Source organism: Ochotona princeps, chromosome 10 (genome assembly GCF_030435755.1).
Source record: "Ochotona princeps isolate mOchPri1 chromosome 10, mOchPri1.hap1, whole genome shotgun sequence".
Classification (NCBI taxonomy): domain Eukaryota; kingdom Metazoa; phylum Chordata; class Mammalia; order Lagomorpha; family Ochotonidae; genus Ochotona; species Ochotona princeps.
In genome coordinates this window covers 14,823,619-14,840,752 of record NC_080841.1, presented here as the reverse complement: position 1 = coordinate 14,840,752, position 17,134 = coordinate 14,823,619, and the positions used below count along the sequence as shown (strand labels likewise).

At 56.7% G+C, this 17,134-nt stretch overlaps 1 protein-coding gene across 8 annotated transcripts in view; it reads right to left on the bottom strand.

The window, feature by feature from the left end:
* ATP2B4 (ATPase plasma membrane Ca2+ transporting 4) overlaps nucleotides 1–17,134 on the bottom strand; it is an 83,418-nt gene that overhangs the window by 16,087 nt on the left and 50,197 nt on the right. For 6 of the 8 annotated variants that reach the window (XM_058669042.1, XM_058669039.1, XM_058669036.1 and 3 more), the window contains 13 exons: nucleotides 11,625–11,822; nucleotides 10,824–11,081; nucleotides 10,182–10,307; nucleotides 9,839–9,964; nucleotides 8,765–8,800; nucleotides 7,336–7,497; nucleotides 5,905–6,119; nucleotides 5,411–5,653; nucleotides 4,610–4,851; nucleotides 3,301–3,532; nucleotides 2,722–2,901; nucleotides 2,059–2,146; nucleotides 1,559–1,665 (listed from right to left, as the gene is read on the bottom strand). In XM_058669042.1, coding sequence (XP_058525025.1) covers nucleotides 1,559–1,665; nucleotides 2,059–2,146; nucleotides 2,722–2,901; nucleotides 3,301–3,532; nucleotides 4,610–4,851; nucleotides 5,411–5,653; nucleotides 5,905–6,119; nucleotides 7,336–7,497; nucleotides 8,765–8,800; nucleotides 9,839–9,964; nucleotides 10,182–10,307; nucleotides 10,824–11,081; nucleotides 11,625–11,822 — 2,213 coding nt within the window. The remainder of the gene's footprint in view (nucleotides 1–1,558; nucleotides 1,666–2,058; nucleotides 2,147–2,721; nucleotides 2,902–3,300; nucleotides 3,533–4,609; nucleotides 4,852–5,410; nucleotides 5,654–5,904; nucleotides 6,120–7,335; nucleotides 7,498–8,764; nucleotides 8,801–9,838; nucleotides 9,965–10,181; nucleotides 10,308–10,823; nucleotides 11,082–11,624; nucleotides 11,823–17,134) is intronic. The other 2 variants (XM_058669041.1, XM_058669038.1) reach the window with 1 other exon arrangement.

The following is a 17,134-nucleotide window of genomic DNA, read 5'->3' as shown; positions in this document are numbered from 1 at the left end:
CAGTGGAGGATGGTGCCAGCACAATGGCCCTGCACAACTGCAGGAGACCTGGAAGAAGTTCCTGGCTCCTGGCTTCGGCCCAGACTCGTGGCCATCTGGGACGGAACATCTGTCTCTCCTCTCTAACTTGGTCTTTCCAATACGTAAATAAGTCTTAGAAAAACGAAAGAGAGGTGTGAATGAATCCATCTTGCTGGACCCCAGCTTAGACAGATATGCTTGAAGAACAGCTGAGGAAATGAGAACGCTGACCAGGTGCAGGATGAGAGTGAGGGTCCCTCGGTTATACTATGTGATCACCGCCGTATGTTTCTTTTAGATACATCTGATTGACACAAACTTATCATCAAAAGATGTGGTCTAGAATTTTTATGGATGAAATGATACAGTGTCTTGCTTTTGCTTAAAAGTAGATCAACTGGGGGTTGATGTGGCGGTAGTGGGCTAGCCCTCCACCTGCAGCACTGGCATTCCCATTTGGGCACCAGTTTGTGTCCCAGATACTTCACTTCCCATCCGACTCCCTGCTCATGGCCTGGGAAAGCAGCAGAGGATGGCCTAAGTCCTGGGGCTCCTGCACACATGTGGGAGAGTCAGAGGAGGCTTCTGACCTCTGGCTTTGGACTGGCCCAGCTCTGGCTGCTGCAGCCATTTGGGGAGTGAACCAGCAGGTGGAAGAGCTGTCTCTCCTCAGTAAATCTGCCTTTCCAACAAAAATAAATAAATCCTTCAAACAATAACAAATCTGCTGGGAGCAGGCATTCAGCCTAGATACTGAGATATTCACGCCCTATGTTAGAGTCCTTGTGTCCACTTCTGGGCTCTGGCTAGCAATTCTGGCTTCCGGCCTGAGTGAATCCCAGAAGGCAGTGGTGATGGCTCGAGAACCTGGCTGCTGGCCACCTGCATGGGGGACATGACTGAGTTCCCAGCTGTCAGCTTTGGTTCCAGGCTGGCCCTGGCTGTTGTAAACATCTGAGGAGTGGCCAGAGGGTGTGCATGCTCATTTGCTCTCTGCATCTCTGTGCCTCTAAAAATGAAAGAAACTCAGGTGGGGAGAGTGGAAATGGGTGGGCGGAAGCTCAGACAAGACTGGCCATGAGTTGACTGCTGCAGGCAAGGGACAGATACACAGGGAATTTACACATGACTCTACCATTTTACATCTGGCCATTCCTGGAGAACTTGGCCTTTTGTTCTATGACAAGAGTTCCTTAAAGCTGCATGACTTTCTGAATATTTGCCCACTGCTTTGATGTGGCCAGCCAAATGAGCCATGTGAGCTAGTGGGGACACATGGCTTTGCCAGCCCACCCTGTGGCCTGGGCCCTTTCTCTGGCTTGTCCAGGCAGACAGCAGCACCAAGTTCATGGGCTCCTCCGTGGTTGTCCTGCCTCTATCAGCAACCTTTCATTCCTGGCAGATCTCTCATTATGTACTTCATCAGCGGCTGGGCAGAGAAGGGCTGGGGCTAGAGGAAGGAGCCCACTGTGGCAGGTGCAGGCACAGGAAGCAGCAGGTGCACTGCCATTGGGTGGGGATACTGTGCTGAGCTTACCATGGCAAAACCAACGTCTGCTTTCTTGAGGGCGGGCCCGTCGTTCGTGCCATCACCAGTGACAGCCACCACTTGCCGCTGGTCCCCCACAGTACTGTCAATGATACCTGGGAAACACAGACACACCCCACCGTGAGCATGTGGCCGCCAGCCATGTTAGCCTAGAGCATGTCTTTCCTCGCCATCCTAGCCCCCGTCCCTGTCTCCCCTAATCCCTCTTCTTCTGTTTCATGATGAAGAGGAAGACACAGGAAGACTTGGGAACAGAGAGAACTGGCTTGGGTCGCTTCCCGCCTCTTGCTCCATTCACATACCAGGAGTGTTTGCCTGCCCGGCTCGTCTCCGAGATCTTGGCACACTTCCAAGAGCCAAAAGCCACCCAAGGCTCAGCTGCTCGCTCCACAGCATGGCATGCTCTCCCCGGTGGCCCAGGGGCTCTCAGCACAGGACGACTGCTCTGGCCAACGCCCCTGACTGCCCATGGCCTGGCCCCGACTCACCTTTCACTAGTGTGTGCTTGTCCGTGGGTGAGGACCGCGCTAGCACCCGAAGCTTAGGCCAGATCTTGTCCAGCTTCTCTTGCTCCACCTGCCAATACCAGACCCACGGGGCTCAAACACATGACAGTGGAGTTCTGAGAGACCTACATCCTTCCTGCCCCTGGGGACAGCTCTCGTGGTCCCTGAGTGGTGAGCAGCAGAAGCCAGCTCCATGTCCAAGGGTGGAGTGGCCTACAGCAGCCAGAGACCCTGCTGTCTTCTCTTTCCCACAATCCCTCTTTGGGGCTGGGACTGGCCGCTAGCTCCAGGTGTTTTGGAGGTTATGTTTGATTTCTGCATAGACCAGAAAGCTTTGGCCTACTCCACATCCAGACCACGGCCACTCACAGCCCAAGCCACTGAACCCCGAGCCAGGGACACGGGAGAGGCCACTGAAGAAGCCGACAAACACACATGAGCTAGTGTGTGACTGATGACAGCAGGGAGGAAGACACCCACCTGTTTTGCTGGTCGAGTGGCTCTGGGAGACAGCAGTGTCTGACTCTAAACCGCAGATGAGGGCTTAGAAACTGCCCATTCTCCCACATGTCTTAGTGGCACGCAGCCCTGCCTGGCTCCTCTGCGAGGACCTGGTTCCTCGCCACACCCACCCCTGGGACCCACCTCGCCCTTCTCGTTGCGGATGAGTCGGTTGAATTCTTTGCCTTCTAAGCACAGGAAATCATCTCCGGGTGTCAGGATGCCACACTTGGTGGCAATGGCTCTGGCTGTGTTGACATTGTCTCCGGTCACCATTCTGACGGTGATGCCAGCTCGTTTGCATTTGGCAATAGCTTCTGGGACCTGGGATGAGAGAAGACAGGGAAGGTGGAGATGGGGGTGGTGGCCCATGGTGAGCCATCCCTCTGTGGGGGACAGGAGGGAGGCCCCCGACAAGTACTGGCCTGGGGGATGGACTAAGTCTGGTAACTTTAACGTACAGTGCCGCCTCACTGCCAACCACCCTGGGCAGGTGCACTGGGATGTGCCCTGATGTGCCAGAAGGGTTAGGAGACGTTTGCCTGAGGAACAGGGGTACAAGCTGGTCCTTTCATTTATAGCCCAGATGGCATCTAAAGACACCTTTTGAACACTCTTGTGTCCCATTCTGTGCCGCACTCCCAGGCTCAACCCTCTGTACCCTGGGACATTGCTAGGGGCCACCCACGCATTCTCGCTCTTCCCCCCAAGCCGAAGCGTCACCTCTGGGCGCACGGGGTCCTCGATGCCCACGACGGCAATGCAGGTGAGCTCGGTGAGGATTTCGCTCTCATTGTCCCACGAGGGCTCGGCGTCATCGAAGTCCCGGTAAGCGATGCAGATCGTGCGCAGCCCCTCGCAGGCCATGGGCTCGATGACGGTGCGCACCATGTCATCTCGGTCCTTGTTCTTGAATGGCATGGCCTCCCCTTTCTTGTCCAGGATTCGGTTACACCTGGCGGGGGGAGGGGACGGCTCAGAGCAAGCAGCGCTCCCCCTTCCCTTCTACTCAAGGTTGCCACGAGCCTTCACGGGCGTTCTGGCCCCTCAGTATTGAAGACGCTGTTTCCTGGCCATGGAGCCCTTCCAGCCGCAGCTATGCTGAGTCCCTCTTTCTGAGGTGGGGAGTGTGTGCATGGGGAGGGCACTTACAAGTCACCAGAGACCCACCTGCTCTCTCAGACTTTTTTAAAAATTAATGATCTTTCTTATTTGAAAGGCAGATTTCTTGTTTTTTTCTTTTTTTTTTTTAAACAGAGAGGCACACACAGAAAAAGAGATCTTCCATCCTCTGATTCACTCCCCAATTGGTTGCAATGGGGATCTGACCTGAAGCCAGGAGCCAGGAGTTTCCTATGGGTCTTGCATGTGGGTGCAGGGGCCCAAGGCCTTGAGTCATCTTCTGCTGCCCTCCCAGGTCATAAGCAGAGAGCTGGATCAGAAGTGGAGCAGCTGGAGGATCAGCCTGTTATACCACCACGCTGGTCCCTCTTTCAACCTTTGAAAGCCAGCCTTATTCCATTCCTTGTATCATAAGGCTACTCAGTGCTTAGGGGCTGCCACCAAAGAAATGTACGTAGAAGGCAGGTGGCTGAGATCCAGCCTGGGCACTGGGCAATTCTGACCACCCAGGACCCTAAGCTAGGAAGGTCAGCTTCTAGCAATTTGTACGGGACCTAGTCCTAGTCACTTTCTAAGATATATGCCTTTCTTCTAATCAGAGTTGAGAGTGGGGCAGACACACATTTCTGGCACATGCTGTGTGCATGGTGCTTCCTCCGTGGAATCATTTCCCCACTGTGCTGCTTGGCTGTTATCTCCCAGAGTGGCCTTAGACCTGTCCCCTCACCCACATGTCAGGGAGGATAACCAGTCCCATCGCACGGTCATGACGATCAAAGGATACAGGCCACCCCAAGCAATGCCTGGTTGAGCAAACGCTCAGTGAGTACTGGGAACTGCGTCCCATGGGGCTGCAGGGCTGGCTCACAGATAGCCTCCAAAGGAGGTGGGGTGAGGGGCGCGTGCTCACTTGCGTAGCATGATCTCGGAGGCACCCTTGCTGTACATGCGGAAGCCGCCGCTGGGCTTGCGGATGATGGTGCTCATGGACTTGCGCACTGAGTTGAAGGTGTACACCTTGAAGAGCTTCTCCTCGGGCACCTCGTTGCGCACCGCCTGGTAGTCCTGCTTCAGATCAGTGACAAAACCCAGCAGGGCACACTCGGTCTTGTTGCCCACCTGCCGCGGTAGGCCTCCCTCCTTCTCTGGAGGCTGAAGGAGAGAACACACGAGGGGGGACCATGGAGGATGCCCCAGTTACTGCCAGGCAGGGGATGGAGGCAGCAAGGACCTCTTAGCAAAATAAATAAATAAATAAATAAATAAAGATTAACTTATTTATTTGAAATTAAGTCAGAGGGAGGGAGACAGAGAAAGAGAGCTCCTCTATCTGCTGGCTCACTCCGACAGTGTTGGGCCAGGTGAAAGCCAGGAGCCAGGAACCAGGAACCATCTTCTAATGCGTCACCCAGGTGCATCAGCAGGGAGCTGGATCAGAAGTGGGGCAGCTGGGACTCAAGCCAGTGCCCCTACACTGGCGTTGTAGGTGACAGCTTTACCTGCTATGCCACAGTTTCATGCCTGGGGCCCTAGATTTTTATAGAACCTCAGCCCCAGTGCTACTCCTGAGGAAAGCTCCCCAGTCTTTGCTCTGCTGAGAAATGGAGCCTGGGACAGCACCCAAAGAGCAGCAAGCCACTGTCCCCGAGCAAATGAACGTTCCCCTCCAGTCTCCACGAGCAGGATGTGCTCAGACAGAGGAAGAACTTACCAGAATCTTGGACGTATAAGCACTGTTGATGGAAATGCCATTGACAATAAGGTCCAGGACCTTAGGCACGAAGACGTCAGGGCCTGGGACCTGGTGGTAATGGGTGCCCCCAACATACACCTGTACCACAGTCATACGGTTCATGGTCAGTGTGCCCGTCTTATCAGAGCAAATGGCCGTGGCGTTGCCCATGGTCTCACAGGCGTCCAGGTGCCGCACAAGGTTGTTGTCTTTCATCATTTTCTACAACAGAGAGGACGCTTGAGAGGAAACCCACGGGGATCTCCTAAGCACACTACAAAGGGCATGCCCCAGCCAGCAGGCTACCCGGTTTCGGAAGACCTTGCTGGGCTACGATCATTCCAGGGGGCCAGGGAAGGCGAGAGGCCAGTCTACGGGAGACAGGGTGGCCCATTCTGCCCTCAAAGGCTCATGATGCCCCCCGCCCCCACCTATGTCCGGGGGAGGCCAGAGGCTCAGTCCGCCTCCCTCACCTTCACCGAATAGGCCAGGGAGATGGTGACGGCCAGCGGCAGCCCCTCGGGCACAGCAACCACCAGCACTGTGACGCCGATGATAAAGAACTTGACAAAGTACTGGATGTAGACAGGGGTACACTCAGCTAGCCACGGTCTCCCCTGGATCACGAAGTTGTCAATCACAAAGTACAGGATCAGGATGACAACAGTGATGGCAGACATGATGAGACCTGGCCGGGGAGAGGAGCTGTGTGAAGCGGGCTTGAGGGCATTCTGGGGGGTGTCGGCCGCAGCCGGGGTCTTGCGTGCTGATGGCTTAAGTGGCCATTTCATGAGCCTTGTGGTGCGAGGAAGAGGACACGGGCCATGGTTCCAGCACTTGGCTGGCTGGCCATGTTCCTCACTCACATAGCAGGGTTGGCCTGCCTTCTGGAACAGTCTTCCATGAACAACATTCTACCTCCAGACCCTTCCTGCCTCCTGGACTCATGACATACTCCACACCGATGCTGGCTACTCCCTGGTCATCCAGTTGGCTTCTTTTGTGCTGGAAGGGAGATGCTGCGGATCCTGTGGCTGCTGGATCACTACAGCACGCATACAGAACACCTCCGTGGTGCCAGCACTTCCCCTGCGTGGCCACCCTCACCTCCTCCCTCAATCCCTGTGACCAGTGCTTTTGATGTGTTCTGTCATGGCACACACACAGGCAGGCACTCTATGGTGCCAGCCCTGGGCCAGGTGGCTCTGGTTATCCCCTTTTTGTCTGTTTAAAGATTTAGCTGATGTGAACCTCCTAATGGCATGTGCAGCCAGCCTCTTCCTGCTCCTGGGGACGGTAGAGTCAGTGCCACAAGGCTGATGAGGACATGTGCTCAGTGAGTTGGCATCTGGAGGTGGGGAGGACTGGCAGAAATGCAGACTCCCAGGTCCCACCAGCTGCGCTGACCTGAGTCCACGGGACCAGAACACACACAACAATGCTGGCTGTGAGTGTGGCACACAGAAGGGTGGGGTCAAGAAATGAACTGCTTTGCCTCCCCCGACCATTGCTGAAGGAAGGGGGCACAGAGAAGCCTGGGTTACTGATGGAGGAGCACCTTGCTTGTGCCACATGCTGCCACCACAAGAGGGGACCCAGAGGCCAGCACTGAGATAGGTGAGCAGGTGCCAAGCTCCCCAGGGGTGGGATGCAAACTTGAGCTCCCTGTGCCTAGAGAAAAGACCCTGTGCCACAGAGCCTGATGCACAGGGGGCCAGTTCTCTCTGAGAGAACCTATGGGGTATCAGGGTCAGGGACTCAGCCAGAGGGACCCCACGAGCCCCTTGGGAATTCCAGCTTCCCTCTCGCCGATCCTGGTGGGTGTAGAGAGAAAGGGATGGCAGTGCCAAGAACCCAGAGTGGCAGGGCTGGGCGGCGGCAGGTGGTGGCAGATGCGCACTCACCCGCTTTCCCGATCTGGACGGCCAGGCGCGTCAGCTTGCCCTGCAACACCGACTTCTCCTTCTTGTGCACTTTGGCCGCCTTCTTGTCCTTGTCCTCGTTGTCGGCCCCCTCCTGGCTGTTGAGAGGCTGGATTTCCAGGGCCACGCCATCCTGGGTCTTTGCTGGTGGGGACACAAATAGGACCCGTGAGTGGGCAAGGAAGGGGACGGCACTAAGAGGGAGCGAGGCAAGTGGGGGACAGGCAGAGACCCTCCTGCCTGCCTGGAGAACATGCCAGCACCTGTGACCACGCCTCACCTTGCTGGCCACGGAGCTGGCCTTCACCCCCTCTATGAGGACCCATGGGGTGACTGACTTGGGGGATGACACAGAGGGTGACGGCTCCCCGGAGCGCCATGCCAGGTTTATCTCAGGCAGGGCATTAATCCCGGCCCTGCGAACGCCAGTGCTAGTAGTCAGCCTGCCTGGCATCCAGGGCTTATGTCGGTAACTGCTGACAGCAGGCTGAGGGGAGGTGGGGGTGCGGTCATCTAGAGTCCCAGGGGTCCTTGAATGCTTTGCGGATAGGTCTAGAAACCGATTATTTGCCAGATCAGGGGAGGACAGCCCCTTCCTCCCCTGAGTGACAAAGGGAATGGGGCCGAGGGGAGCCAACATGGGGGTGGGGGGCGGCACTTGGGGGACAGGAAAGATGCTGGGGTTCAGGGAAGAACAGGAAGCTGGGATCATGGCAGACACAGAACTGAAAGCACTTGGCTTTGGAGTAGATGGGTTAAGGAGAACCGGAAGTAAATGACTGGTGTTTGGCCTGGGGTCCTTGCTGCAGTGCCTTCACTTCTAAAGACCACCATGACCCTCTGGGTGCTAAGGAGATCACACCTTGGCCTCCCACCTGAGGCAACCCCTTTCCGAGATGCTGACTGCACTGTCAGACACACAGACACCACAGAGATACCCAAGATGCAAATATAGCTAGTGTGCATGCGAGAGAGACATACACGGGACCAGGGGGAAGGGACAAAGCGGAGGGAGTGACAGCAAGGTGGCGGCAGGCCTGAGACCAGCAGGCCAGACACCAATGCGGAAGCTAACTAGAGGAGGGTGCAGGGACCGTCTGCTCCAATTGCCCCCAAAGTTTCCCCAGATCCAGCAGAGGGCGTTGAAGCAAAGGGCTGAGTGCCTTGAGAAAAGGCAGACCCACTCCATGGCCAATCTAGGTGTGAGGTTCCAGGAGCCAACAGCAGAGGGTGCTGTGGCCCCAGCTCAGACTGCAACTATGGCCAGCCCAGTCTCTGCACCTTCCTCCAGATGAGGCGGCAAAGGTAGCAGATTTATGGAGAGGGGAAGGGAGAAGGCGGATGGCCTGGGGGGGTGGGGTATTTGAGTGTGGGCAGGCAGAGATGGCAAGTGAGTGCGAGCAGAGGTTACCTTTGTTGCGATTTTCAGGGACTCCTTGTTTTTTGCCTGTTTGAAATGAGAAAGAGAAAAGTGGAGTGGAAACCCAGAGGGACTGTCAGGAGATCCCAGGTCCAGCTGCTTGGTCCTGCTCAGAGCCCAGGAGGACGGAAGCTCACATCTGGGCTTCCATTCACTCATCCTCGAGGCAGCAGTGGCGTGTGGGTATGTAGGCCAACACTGTCATACCTCGGCTGCCTGCTCTGACAGCAAGGTTGTTGCGTGTGTGTGTGTGTGTGTGTGTGTGTGTGTGTGTGTGTGTGTGTGTGTGTGTGTGTGTGTGTGTGTGTGTGTGTGTGTGTGTGTGTGTGTGTGTGTGTGTGTGTGTGTGTGTGTGTGTGTGTGTGTGTGTGTGTGTGTGTGTGTGTTTCATGCTCCAGACCTGAGTTACACTGCTTGGAAAAATGGGGGGTGGGAGGTGTAAGGAAGAGGGGGATGGGCCATGTGCGCAGATGGTGATGGCCTGGAGTGGGGTCACGGGGGACCCCATCAGCACAGTGCCACCAGGCCAGCTTCCTCCTTATCTACATAGGTGGATGCAGGATAAACCGAAAACAGTGATGAGAACAGAGCAACTCAGGGATGGTCCTCCAAGCTGCTAGGGGGCAGAAAACCTCTCCTGCTGCCTGAGAAACCTGGTCTGCCTTCTGCGATTCACAAGGACCCATGGCAAAGGCTGGCCTGAGCCCAGGGACCCTGCGCCGCTCTCCTGGCTGTCTCACTCCTGCCCTTGTGGTGTAGGAATCCACGCAGCCGTATTGCCAACAAGTCTCAAAGGCCCTTGAACCTTGGAGGGAGCAGCGCAAGGCAGGAAGAGGAGGAGGATGGCGTGAGCTCTGGCTGGAGGCCTTGGCAAGCTGGTCTGCGGGGCCGGCTTTAGAACCTGTCCCCTGCTGATCCACCAGAGACATGGCATGTCTGGGTCCTCCTGGTTCCTGTGGGTTCTTCCCACTCCAGTTCCTCCAGACAGCCCCCTTGTCTCCGAGTCTGGCCACAAAAGGGTCACAGGAAAGGGACTCTTGTTCCAAGACCCTGGACTCCTCTTACCTTTCTTCTTCTTTTCCTCCTCATCATCCTCACTGGCCCCCAGCAGGGTAAAAATAATTCCAGTCTGGGAGTTGACACCCACAGCGGTCACTACCATCCGGCCAGAACCTTCCATGACGTGAGTTCCTACACAGAGAGGAAGCTGGTTTTGCACAAACAGACCACGTGGAGGAGGAGGGGTAAGGAAAATGTGTCTCATGGCCTCAGGGTAACCTCCCCCCCATCCCACGGTCCCTGCAACCAGCTGAGCCCCTCCCAGACCCCCCTATAACATGCGCTTCCCAAGGAAGGGTGAGGGACAAAGTGAGAAGGGCAGGGTGTGGGCAGTAGAGGCCAGCCGCACCTGAGAGCAGCATGGGGTCTTTGTCCAGGGACTTCTTGACGTGCTCCGATTCTCCCGTCAGGGAGCTCTCGTCAATCTTGAGGTCGTTCCCCTGGATCAGGACCCCGTCTGCTGGCAGCAGGTCACCTGGTACACACAGGGGAGCAGTGAAGGAGGTGAGGGACAGGGCACGAGGAGCAGGGACCCTCTTTCGCTTCCACTCCATCTCAGGGCTATTCCCATGGGACGTGACAGAGGCCAAAGAGCGGGCAGCCTGAATGGTGGGAGGATGGCTTTCAAAGAGAACTTTGGCCTCTGTGCAAAGGAGGACGAGGTTCCTCTTTAGCTAAAAGAAATCTGAACAATGAACAAACCCCAAAGTCTTCCCTATGCCAGAATATCACACGGGCCCTGGCAAACCTAAAATACAAGGGCGCCAGCCCCTGGCTAGGTTTCAACCATGGCATTCCTAGAAAGCCCTTCCCATCGCCTCCCTAAGTCTGAGCCTAGAAGCCAGCACACCTTTGGGGGTGGCTGGGGGTGGTTGGGGGGGGTGTCTCTTTCTGGGCTCTCAGCCACTCTCAGCCCCCTTCTGCCAGAGGATCTGCCTGCGGAGCGTGAAAGCGGAGGTGGTCCAGGCCCCCGGAAGCCCAGCACCCTTACCGTATTTGATTTGAGCGATGTCGCCCACCACAATCTCAGCCACTGGCAGCTGGATGAGCTGGCCATTTCGGATGACGGAGAACTTCTGTTCCTGTTCAATGCGGCTCTGGAGCCCCCGGAACTGCTTCTCCTTACTCCAGTCATTGAAAGCCGTCACCAACACCACGATGATCACCGAGAAGAGGATGGCCGCCCCCTCGATCCAGCCAGCTTCCGCCTCCCCTTCATCATCTGCGCTGTGTGTGGCTTGACCACACACTGTGCCAGGGGTGGGGGAGGGAGGGGCGGGGTCAGCAAGGGGCTCTGGCTGACATGGACAGCAGGTGCTCTCCCACTGCCCCCGCCCCCCATGGCACAAAGCCACATGGAGCCCTTGGGTGGAGCAGCCGGCCTCTTGGAACAGTGGGATGGAGGTTGTCTTAGCACCAGGGTAACAACCTATGCAAAATGTCAGTCCAAACAACAGGCAAGTCACATAGGGACGACTAACATGCTCAGGCCGCACGGCTGCTGCCCGGGATGCCAGGTTGTCACTGGGATCCCTTGGAGCAGCAGGGCTGTGCAGGCTGGCTGAGCAGGATTTGGGACATACTGAGTGGAGATTTGCTAGGGGCGGGGGGCGGAGCGGGTCAAAGCAGCAGCTTCCTGCCCACTAGTGGGGTCCCTCTGCGGCCCTCCCCCTGAACTCTGGGCTTGAGCTTTACGCTGTGACCTGTCAACCACCAACAGCAGGCGCCCTCTGGGGGTGGAAAGCAGAAGTGGGGCGCACGCATGCACGTGCACTGGGCTGCTAACACTCACGCTCATTCTCTCCCCCGGGCGGCCGGTAGAAGGACAGGACCAGGGAGATGATGGCGGCGATCTCCAGGATGATGAGGGTGACGTCTTGGAGGGCTTCCCACACTAACTCTAAGAAGGTCTTGGGCTTTTTCGGGGGGATCAGGTTCTGCCCGAACACCTGCCTGCGCTTCTCCAGATCCGCGGGGTTCCCAGAGAGACCTGCCCAAAGGAGGGGGTGCGGATGCATGAGGGAAGGGAGACAGGAAAGGAGGAAGAAGGTGGCTCAGAAAATCCTTCCAGTAAGATGCCTCATTTCCCGTTTCCTCAGCCATGGGGTCCAGCGAGCGTCACCAACCTTCGCAGTGGGCCCAGCACTGGTGGGTCTAGAACTTTCCAGCTGATGACGGAGATGGGGCAACTTACTGCTCTGGTAACCCAGATGAGCCAAGCTAGCGGCAGTCAGTCTGTCCTGCTCCTCACTGGCACCCTCCAGCTGACTCTGAGTGTAGTAATTTGGAAATCCTTGCTCTGATGTGGGAACACTGCTGCTTAGATGTGCAGCTGTTTCCACCTGCTGGCTCCGCACGAAGGCCATCTGCCCAAAGCCATGCTTTGTGAAGACACAGCCCACCAGGGCCTCGAGGGGATCACTCACTGGGGCTGAGACTCGTGCCCCGCTCCTCGGTCAGCACTGACCTGGTGTGTAGGTAGAGCCGCCCGGCGGGGCGTCAGGAAGGCTTCAGATGCCATATAGGCTCAGTGGCCCAGATGGCCACAGGGACACACCTAGGCTAACATATACCACACATCTCACACACACACACAAAGCATACAACACAGCACACACATCACGTACAACTCACATGGCACACAGACACACCTCACACGCCACTGTGTATCTCACATTCTCTAATACCTACCTGGTATACACACACCATATACATGGTACACAATATACCACATACAGTACACACCATACCATACATGGTGTATAACACATGACACACACAACATATACCACGAACACATCACATATCACACACAACTCACATGGCACATAGGCACACATCACATACTACTCCATAGCTCACAATCCCCACCCAGTATACAACACACCACACGGTGTACAACCCGTGACATAGGATACAACATACCATATGGTGTACAACATACCACAGGATAGAACACACCACACGGTATACAACCTGTGACATAGGATACAACATACACACACACACACACACACACACGGTATACAACTTGATACAGGACACAATACACCATACGATGCACAACCCGTGACACAGGATACAACATACACACGGTGAACAACCTGATACAGGATACAACACACCACACGGTGTACAATCTGTGACATAGGATACAACATACACACACACACGGTGTACAACCTGATACAGGATACGACACACCACACATGGTGTACACATCATGACACACATGTGGTCTACGATCCCCCCCACCTGTCTCTAGCACATCCACAGGTGGGGTTGTTCAAGGCTTCCCTCAGGCTGGGGCCCCCTCCTGGCCCTGTGAGGGAAGGGGGGAAGGCCCAGAGTGGTCATCAACGCCAGTTGGCATCCATCAGGCTGTTTACACACGGCAGCAAATTAGTCCTGGTTTGGCACCAGCTGCTCTTGGTTGCTTGGATGAGCTCCCCACAGGCAGGGCGGGGTCTCCTCTGGTGGAATAAAGGTTAACAGCCATGCCGGATTGGAGTTTCGGAAGAGGCGCTCGGCCGACCTCCATAAAGGCAGTGGAGCCCAGGGTGACTAGGGAGGCCTACATGGAGGTGGTGTGTTGTGTGTGGGGCGTGGCAAGTGTTACCTCCCCCTGCACTAGGCAGAGCCACGCTGCAGCCTCAAAGGGCAAGAACGTGGGCTACGCCCAGGCCAGAATCACATCTTAACGAAGCAGGAACTCTTGGGAATACTGCTTGCAGGGGTGCTGGGAAGGCAGCCACTGGTGGAGATGCCTACAGTGGGGAGACCACTTCCACTGGTTAGTGCTCCAGAGCGAGAACAGGGGTCTGGGGACACGTGGCCCTCTCACTGGCCAGCTGAGGGGCCCGGCCGGGGCCTGCAGGGAGCGAGTTTGGCCAGGGCACTGGAGGCTGGCTGAGCTGCTTCCCAGGCGCTGGCCGCCTCCACTGCCGGAGAAGCCAGGTTCCCAGCAAGCAGGGAGAGCGAGGGCCTGGGAACAGAGTGCTGGGGCAGGGCAGCTGGATTGGCGGGCAGGCAGGGACAGGCAGCGAGGCCCGAGGCCAGGGCCAAGCCGCCTCCTTCTCCCTGGGGACTGGGGCTGGCAAGGCTTTGCCCAGTGGGAAGGAGGTGCTCATGGTCACTCATAGGCCTACCTGAGGTGCCTCTGAAGAGGCAGGCTCTGGGGTCCCGTCCTTCCTTCGCAATGATTCATGGATGAGAGCCAGTGGGGACACTATAGGGGGTGTCTGCATGGCTAAGGAAGCCCTGTCCCTCAAGGCATTTATCTAACACCCCATTTAGGGTACACAGACTCTGTTCTCCTGTGCTCGCCCCCTCCCCATCCACCTCTCTCCTGGGTCCACTGAGTCAGGGAGTCCCACCAGCTCTATCTTCAAGACGCACTCAAAGACCAGTTCCTCTCTGTCCCATGGCCAGGGCCATCGTCCTGGCCTAGGCCACCATCAGCTCTTGCCACTTCTCCCCGTTTCCTGCCGCCTGCGCTCCTACTCTCAGTCCTTTGGCCCGAGGAGCCTTCTTAAGACCTGAGGCAGGACAAGCTGTGTGTTTGTCTAGAGCCCCGTGGTGGTTCCAGCAACCTTGGGGTACCTCTCGCGAGCCCCCAAGCCCTCAGCCCTGTCTGCTCACTGCTCTTCGGCCCAGCTTGCCTATCTGCTATTCTCAGTGCCTCTGTACACCCCGTCTCCTTCCTGTTCCATGGGTCTCTGGGCCAGTGTGTCCTTCATGGTTAGCCTGACCTGTCCACAATGGCATTTGCTTAGCCCAGCAGGTTGGCCTCATTGGGACTGGCCGTCAACCTCCACAAGTCTTGTCACCTCACAGATGACATGATGCAGCCCACTAAAGGTCTGCCCAGCCCCTCCAGAGCCAGTTTTTTGTCTGGGTCCTTCATGTCTAGAGCAGCGCCTGACCCCTTTGTGTACATGCAGACTCAATAGATGATCAGAAGGAGGGAAGAGGGAAGACCTGGTGCCGCATACCTCGCCAGGCATGCCTGTGCCTTCCAATTCAAGCTTCACAAGTGGTAGCTACTGCTAAGCCCATTTTACAGGGAAGCAAACCAAGGTGTGGTGAGGTTGTCTGAGATCCTGGGTCAGTGAGTGGCAGTGTTGTACCCTAAAGAGGCGGCTGGGTGCCCGTGGCAGGCAGCTGCACTGGGCTGAGGCTTTGGGCTTCTGGGGATCAGTCTGCCCCATCCTGTCCCACCTTTGGCAGTGAGGTTCCTGTCTGCAGCCTGCCCCACTTCTTGCTCGGCGGGAAGGGCTGCATGCTCTCGCTGGCTACATCTGAGGACAGCTGATCCCATCTTACTGACTCAGGGGGTGGGGACATCAATTTGGTTGGAAGCAAAGCAAGACACCTATGACCTGAGGCCCGGCTCTGTCCTCCATGTCCGCCAAATCATACACCTGTTCCCTTTGGCTGTTTTCTACCCATCTCTCTGCTCCACCTTAAGCTGCTCTGAGCTCTGACTGTGGCTACCTTAACAAGTCAAGTGTCTGTCCCAGTTCCCAGTGTGCCCTGCAGCAGGGCGGGGCAGGTGGAGCCTTGGGAATCCTGCAGCAGCTAGCGCCATGTGGCCTGCACGGGGAAGCCATGTGGGACCGGGAGCCTGGCCAATCCCCACTTTGGGCTTTTCCATTCCAATCCTTCCTGCCCCAGGAGGCTCTCAGGCCCTGAGCTCAGCAGCTGTCATTTCACACACATGGTGGTTCCGCCCTGGGGAATCCCCAGGCCCCATCTTGGCCACAAATGCCAAGGAGAGCTGGGAGAGGGCTTCCCTGCCTAGAAACCCATAGGGAAGGCTGAGGGCCAGCCCCATCCACCCCTGAAGGCCCCAGAACCCCACGGAACCCCTGCTGGAGTGTTCTGGGCAGTGAAGTAATCGCCCCCACCCCATGCCAGGGAGGGCGGGGAATGCGACAGTGGAATATTTGTGTCTGCTGTGAGCCTGTGCAGGACCTGGGCGGGGGAGCTGTGGAGAGAAGTGGGGCCCAGCCCTTGGGGATGGGCCCAAGGCAGGGAGCAGCACCCCGTTATCGGCACCCACACAGCTCCGAAAGGGTGGGGCTGGAGGGTAGCAGCGTGAAGGGACTTGCCATCCATCCAGGCCAAAGGAGGCAGCAGAATCACTTACAAGTGTCCCGCGCAGCCATTTCTTGGGCTCGGTGGGAAGGCATCAGAATGCCTTTGCCAGAAGCCCAGTGCAGTGACCTAGTGGCTCAAGTCCTTGCCTTGCATGCGCTGGGATCTCATATGGGCACCAATTTGTGTCTGGCGGCTCTGCTTCCCATCCTGCTTGTGGCCTGGTAAGGCAATGGAAGACAGCCCAAAGCCTTGGGACCCTGCACCCACGAGGGAGACCAGAAGAAGCTGTGGGCTCCTGGCTTTGGATCAGCTCAGTTCCAGCCACTGCGGCCAGTTGAGGAGTGAATCAGCAGAAGGAAGATCTTTCCCTCTGGTTCTCCTCCCCTCTGTATATCTGACTTTCCAATAAAAATAAATAAATCTTTAAGAAAAAATGTCCTGCCTGAGCAACCCCTGACCAGGGCACGAGGGGAAGGAGTTCCTAAAAACCCACATTGGGCTCTGTGGCAGGCGCGCGCGCACACACACACACACACACACACACACACACACCCCGCCTGCTGCCCACCAAGTGCTATTCTCCCATGCTGTGCAAAGCACCCTCCCCACTTCAGCATCTCCTGCTTAACACGCCCACGGCCTGGAGAGGAGCACTCGCCTCTACCCGCCAGACTCCCAGCCCCAAGGGAAGGAGCTGCCAGCTCAAGGTCATGGCAGGAGGACAAGGGACCGGCAGGACCAGGCTCCTTTCTGGTCCACAGAGCCTGGCCGAGGTGGGCATCTCCTTGGGGGCAGGCCTCTCTGTTTCTAGCGTGACCCCCCTCTTTTTTTTTTTTTTAATTCCAACTCTGGCACAGGCCAGAGAAAGCTCCCAGCACGCCCTCCTGTCGCCTTCTGCTCTGCCACCTTCTCACACAAAGCCAGCCTGTGCTACCACCCAGTGTCACATTCCTGGCGCTCACACCTTCGAGCTAAATAAAGAGAGCCGAAGCCCCACTTGCAAGGAGGAGATGCGCCGTCCGCCTCAGCCATCCTTCTTCCCACTCCCAGCCGATGGTTCAATGCAAGACCAAAAACCAAGCCTAACTCAAACATGCTTGCAAGCCTGGCTGCTGAGCTGCCCGAGGAATGCATACAAGAGGATCCGGGAACAAAACAGGGAGGCCTTGGGATCCTCCGGGAAGCTTAGCCACCTCCTCC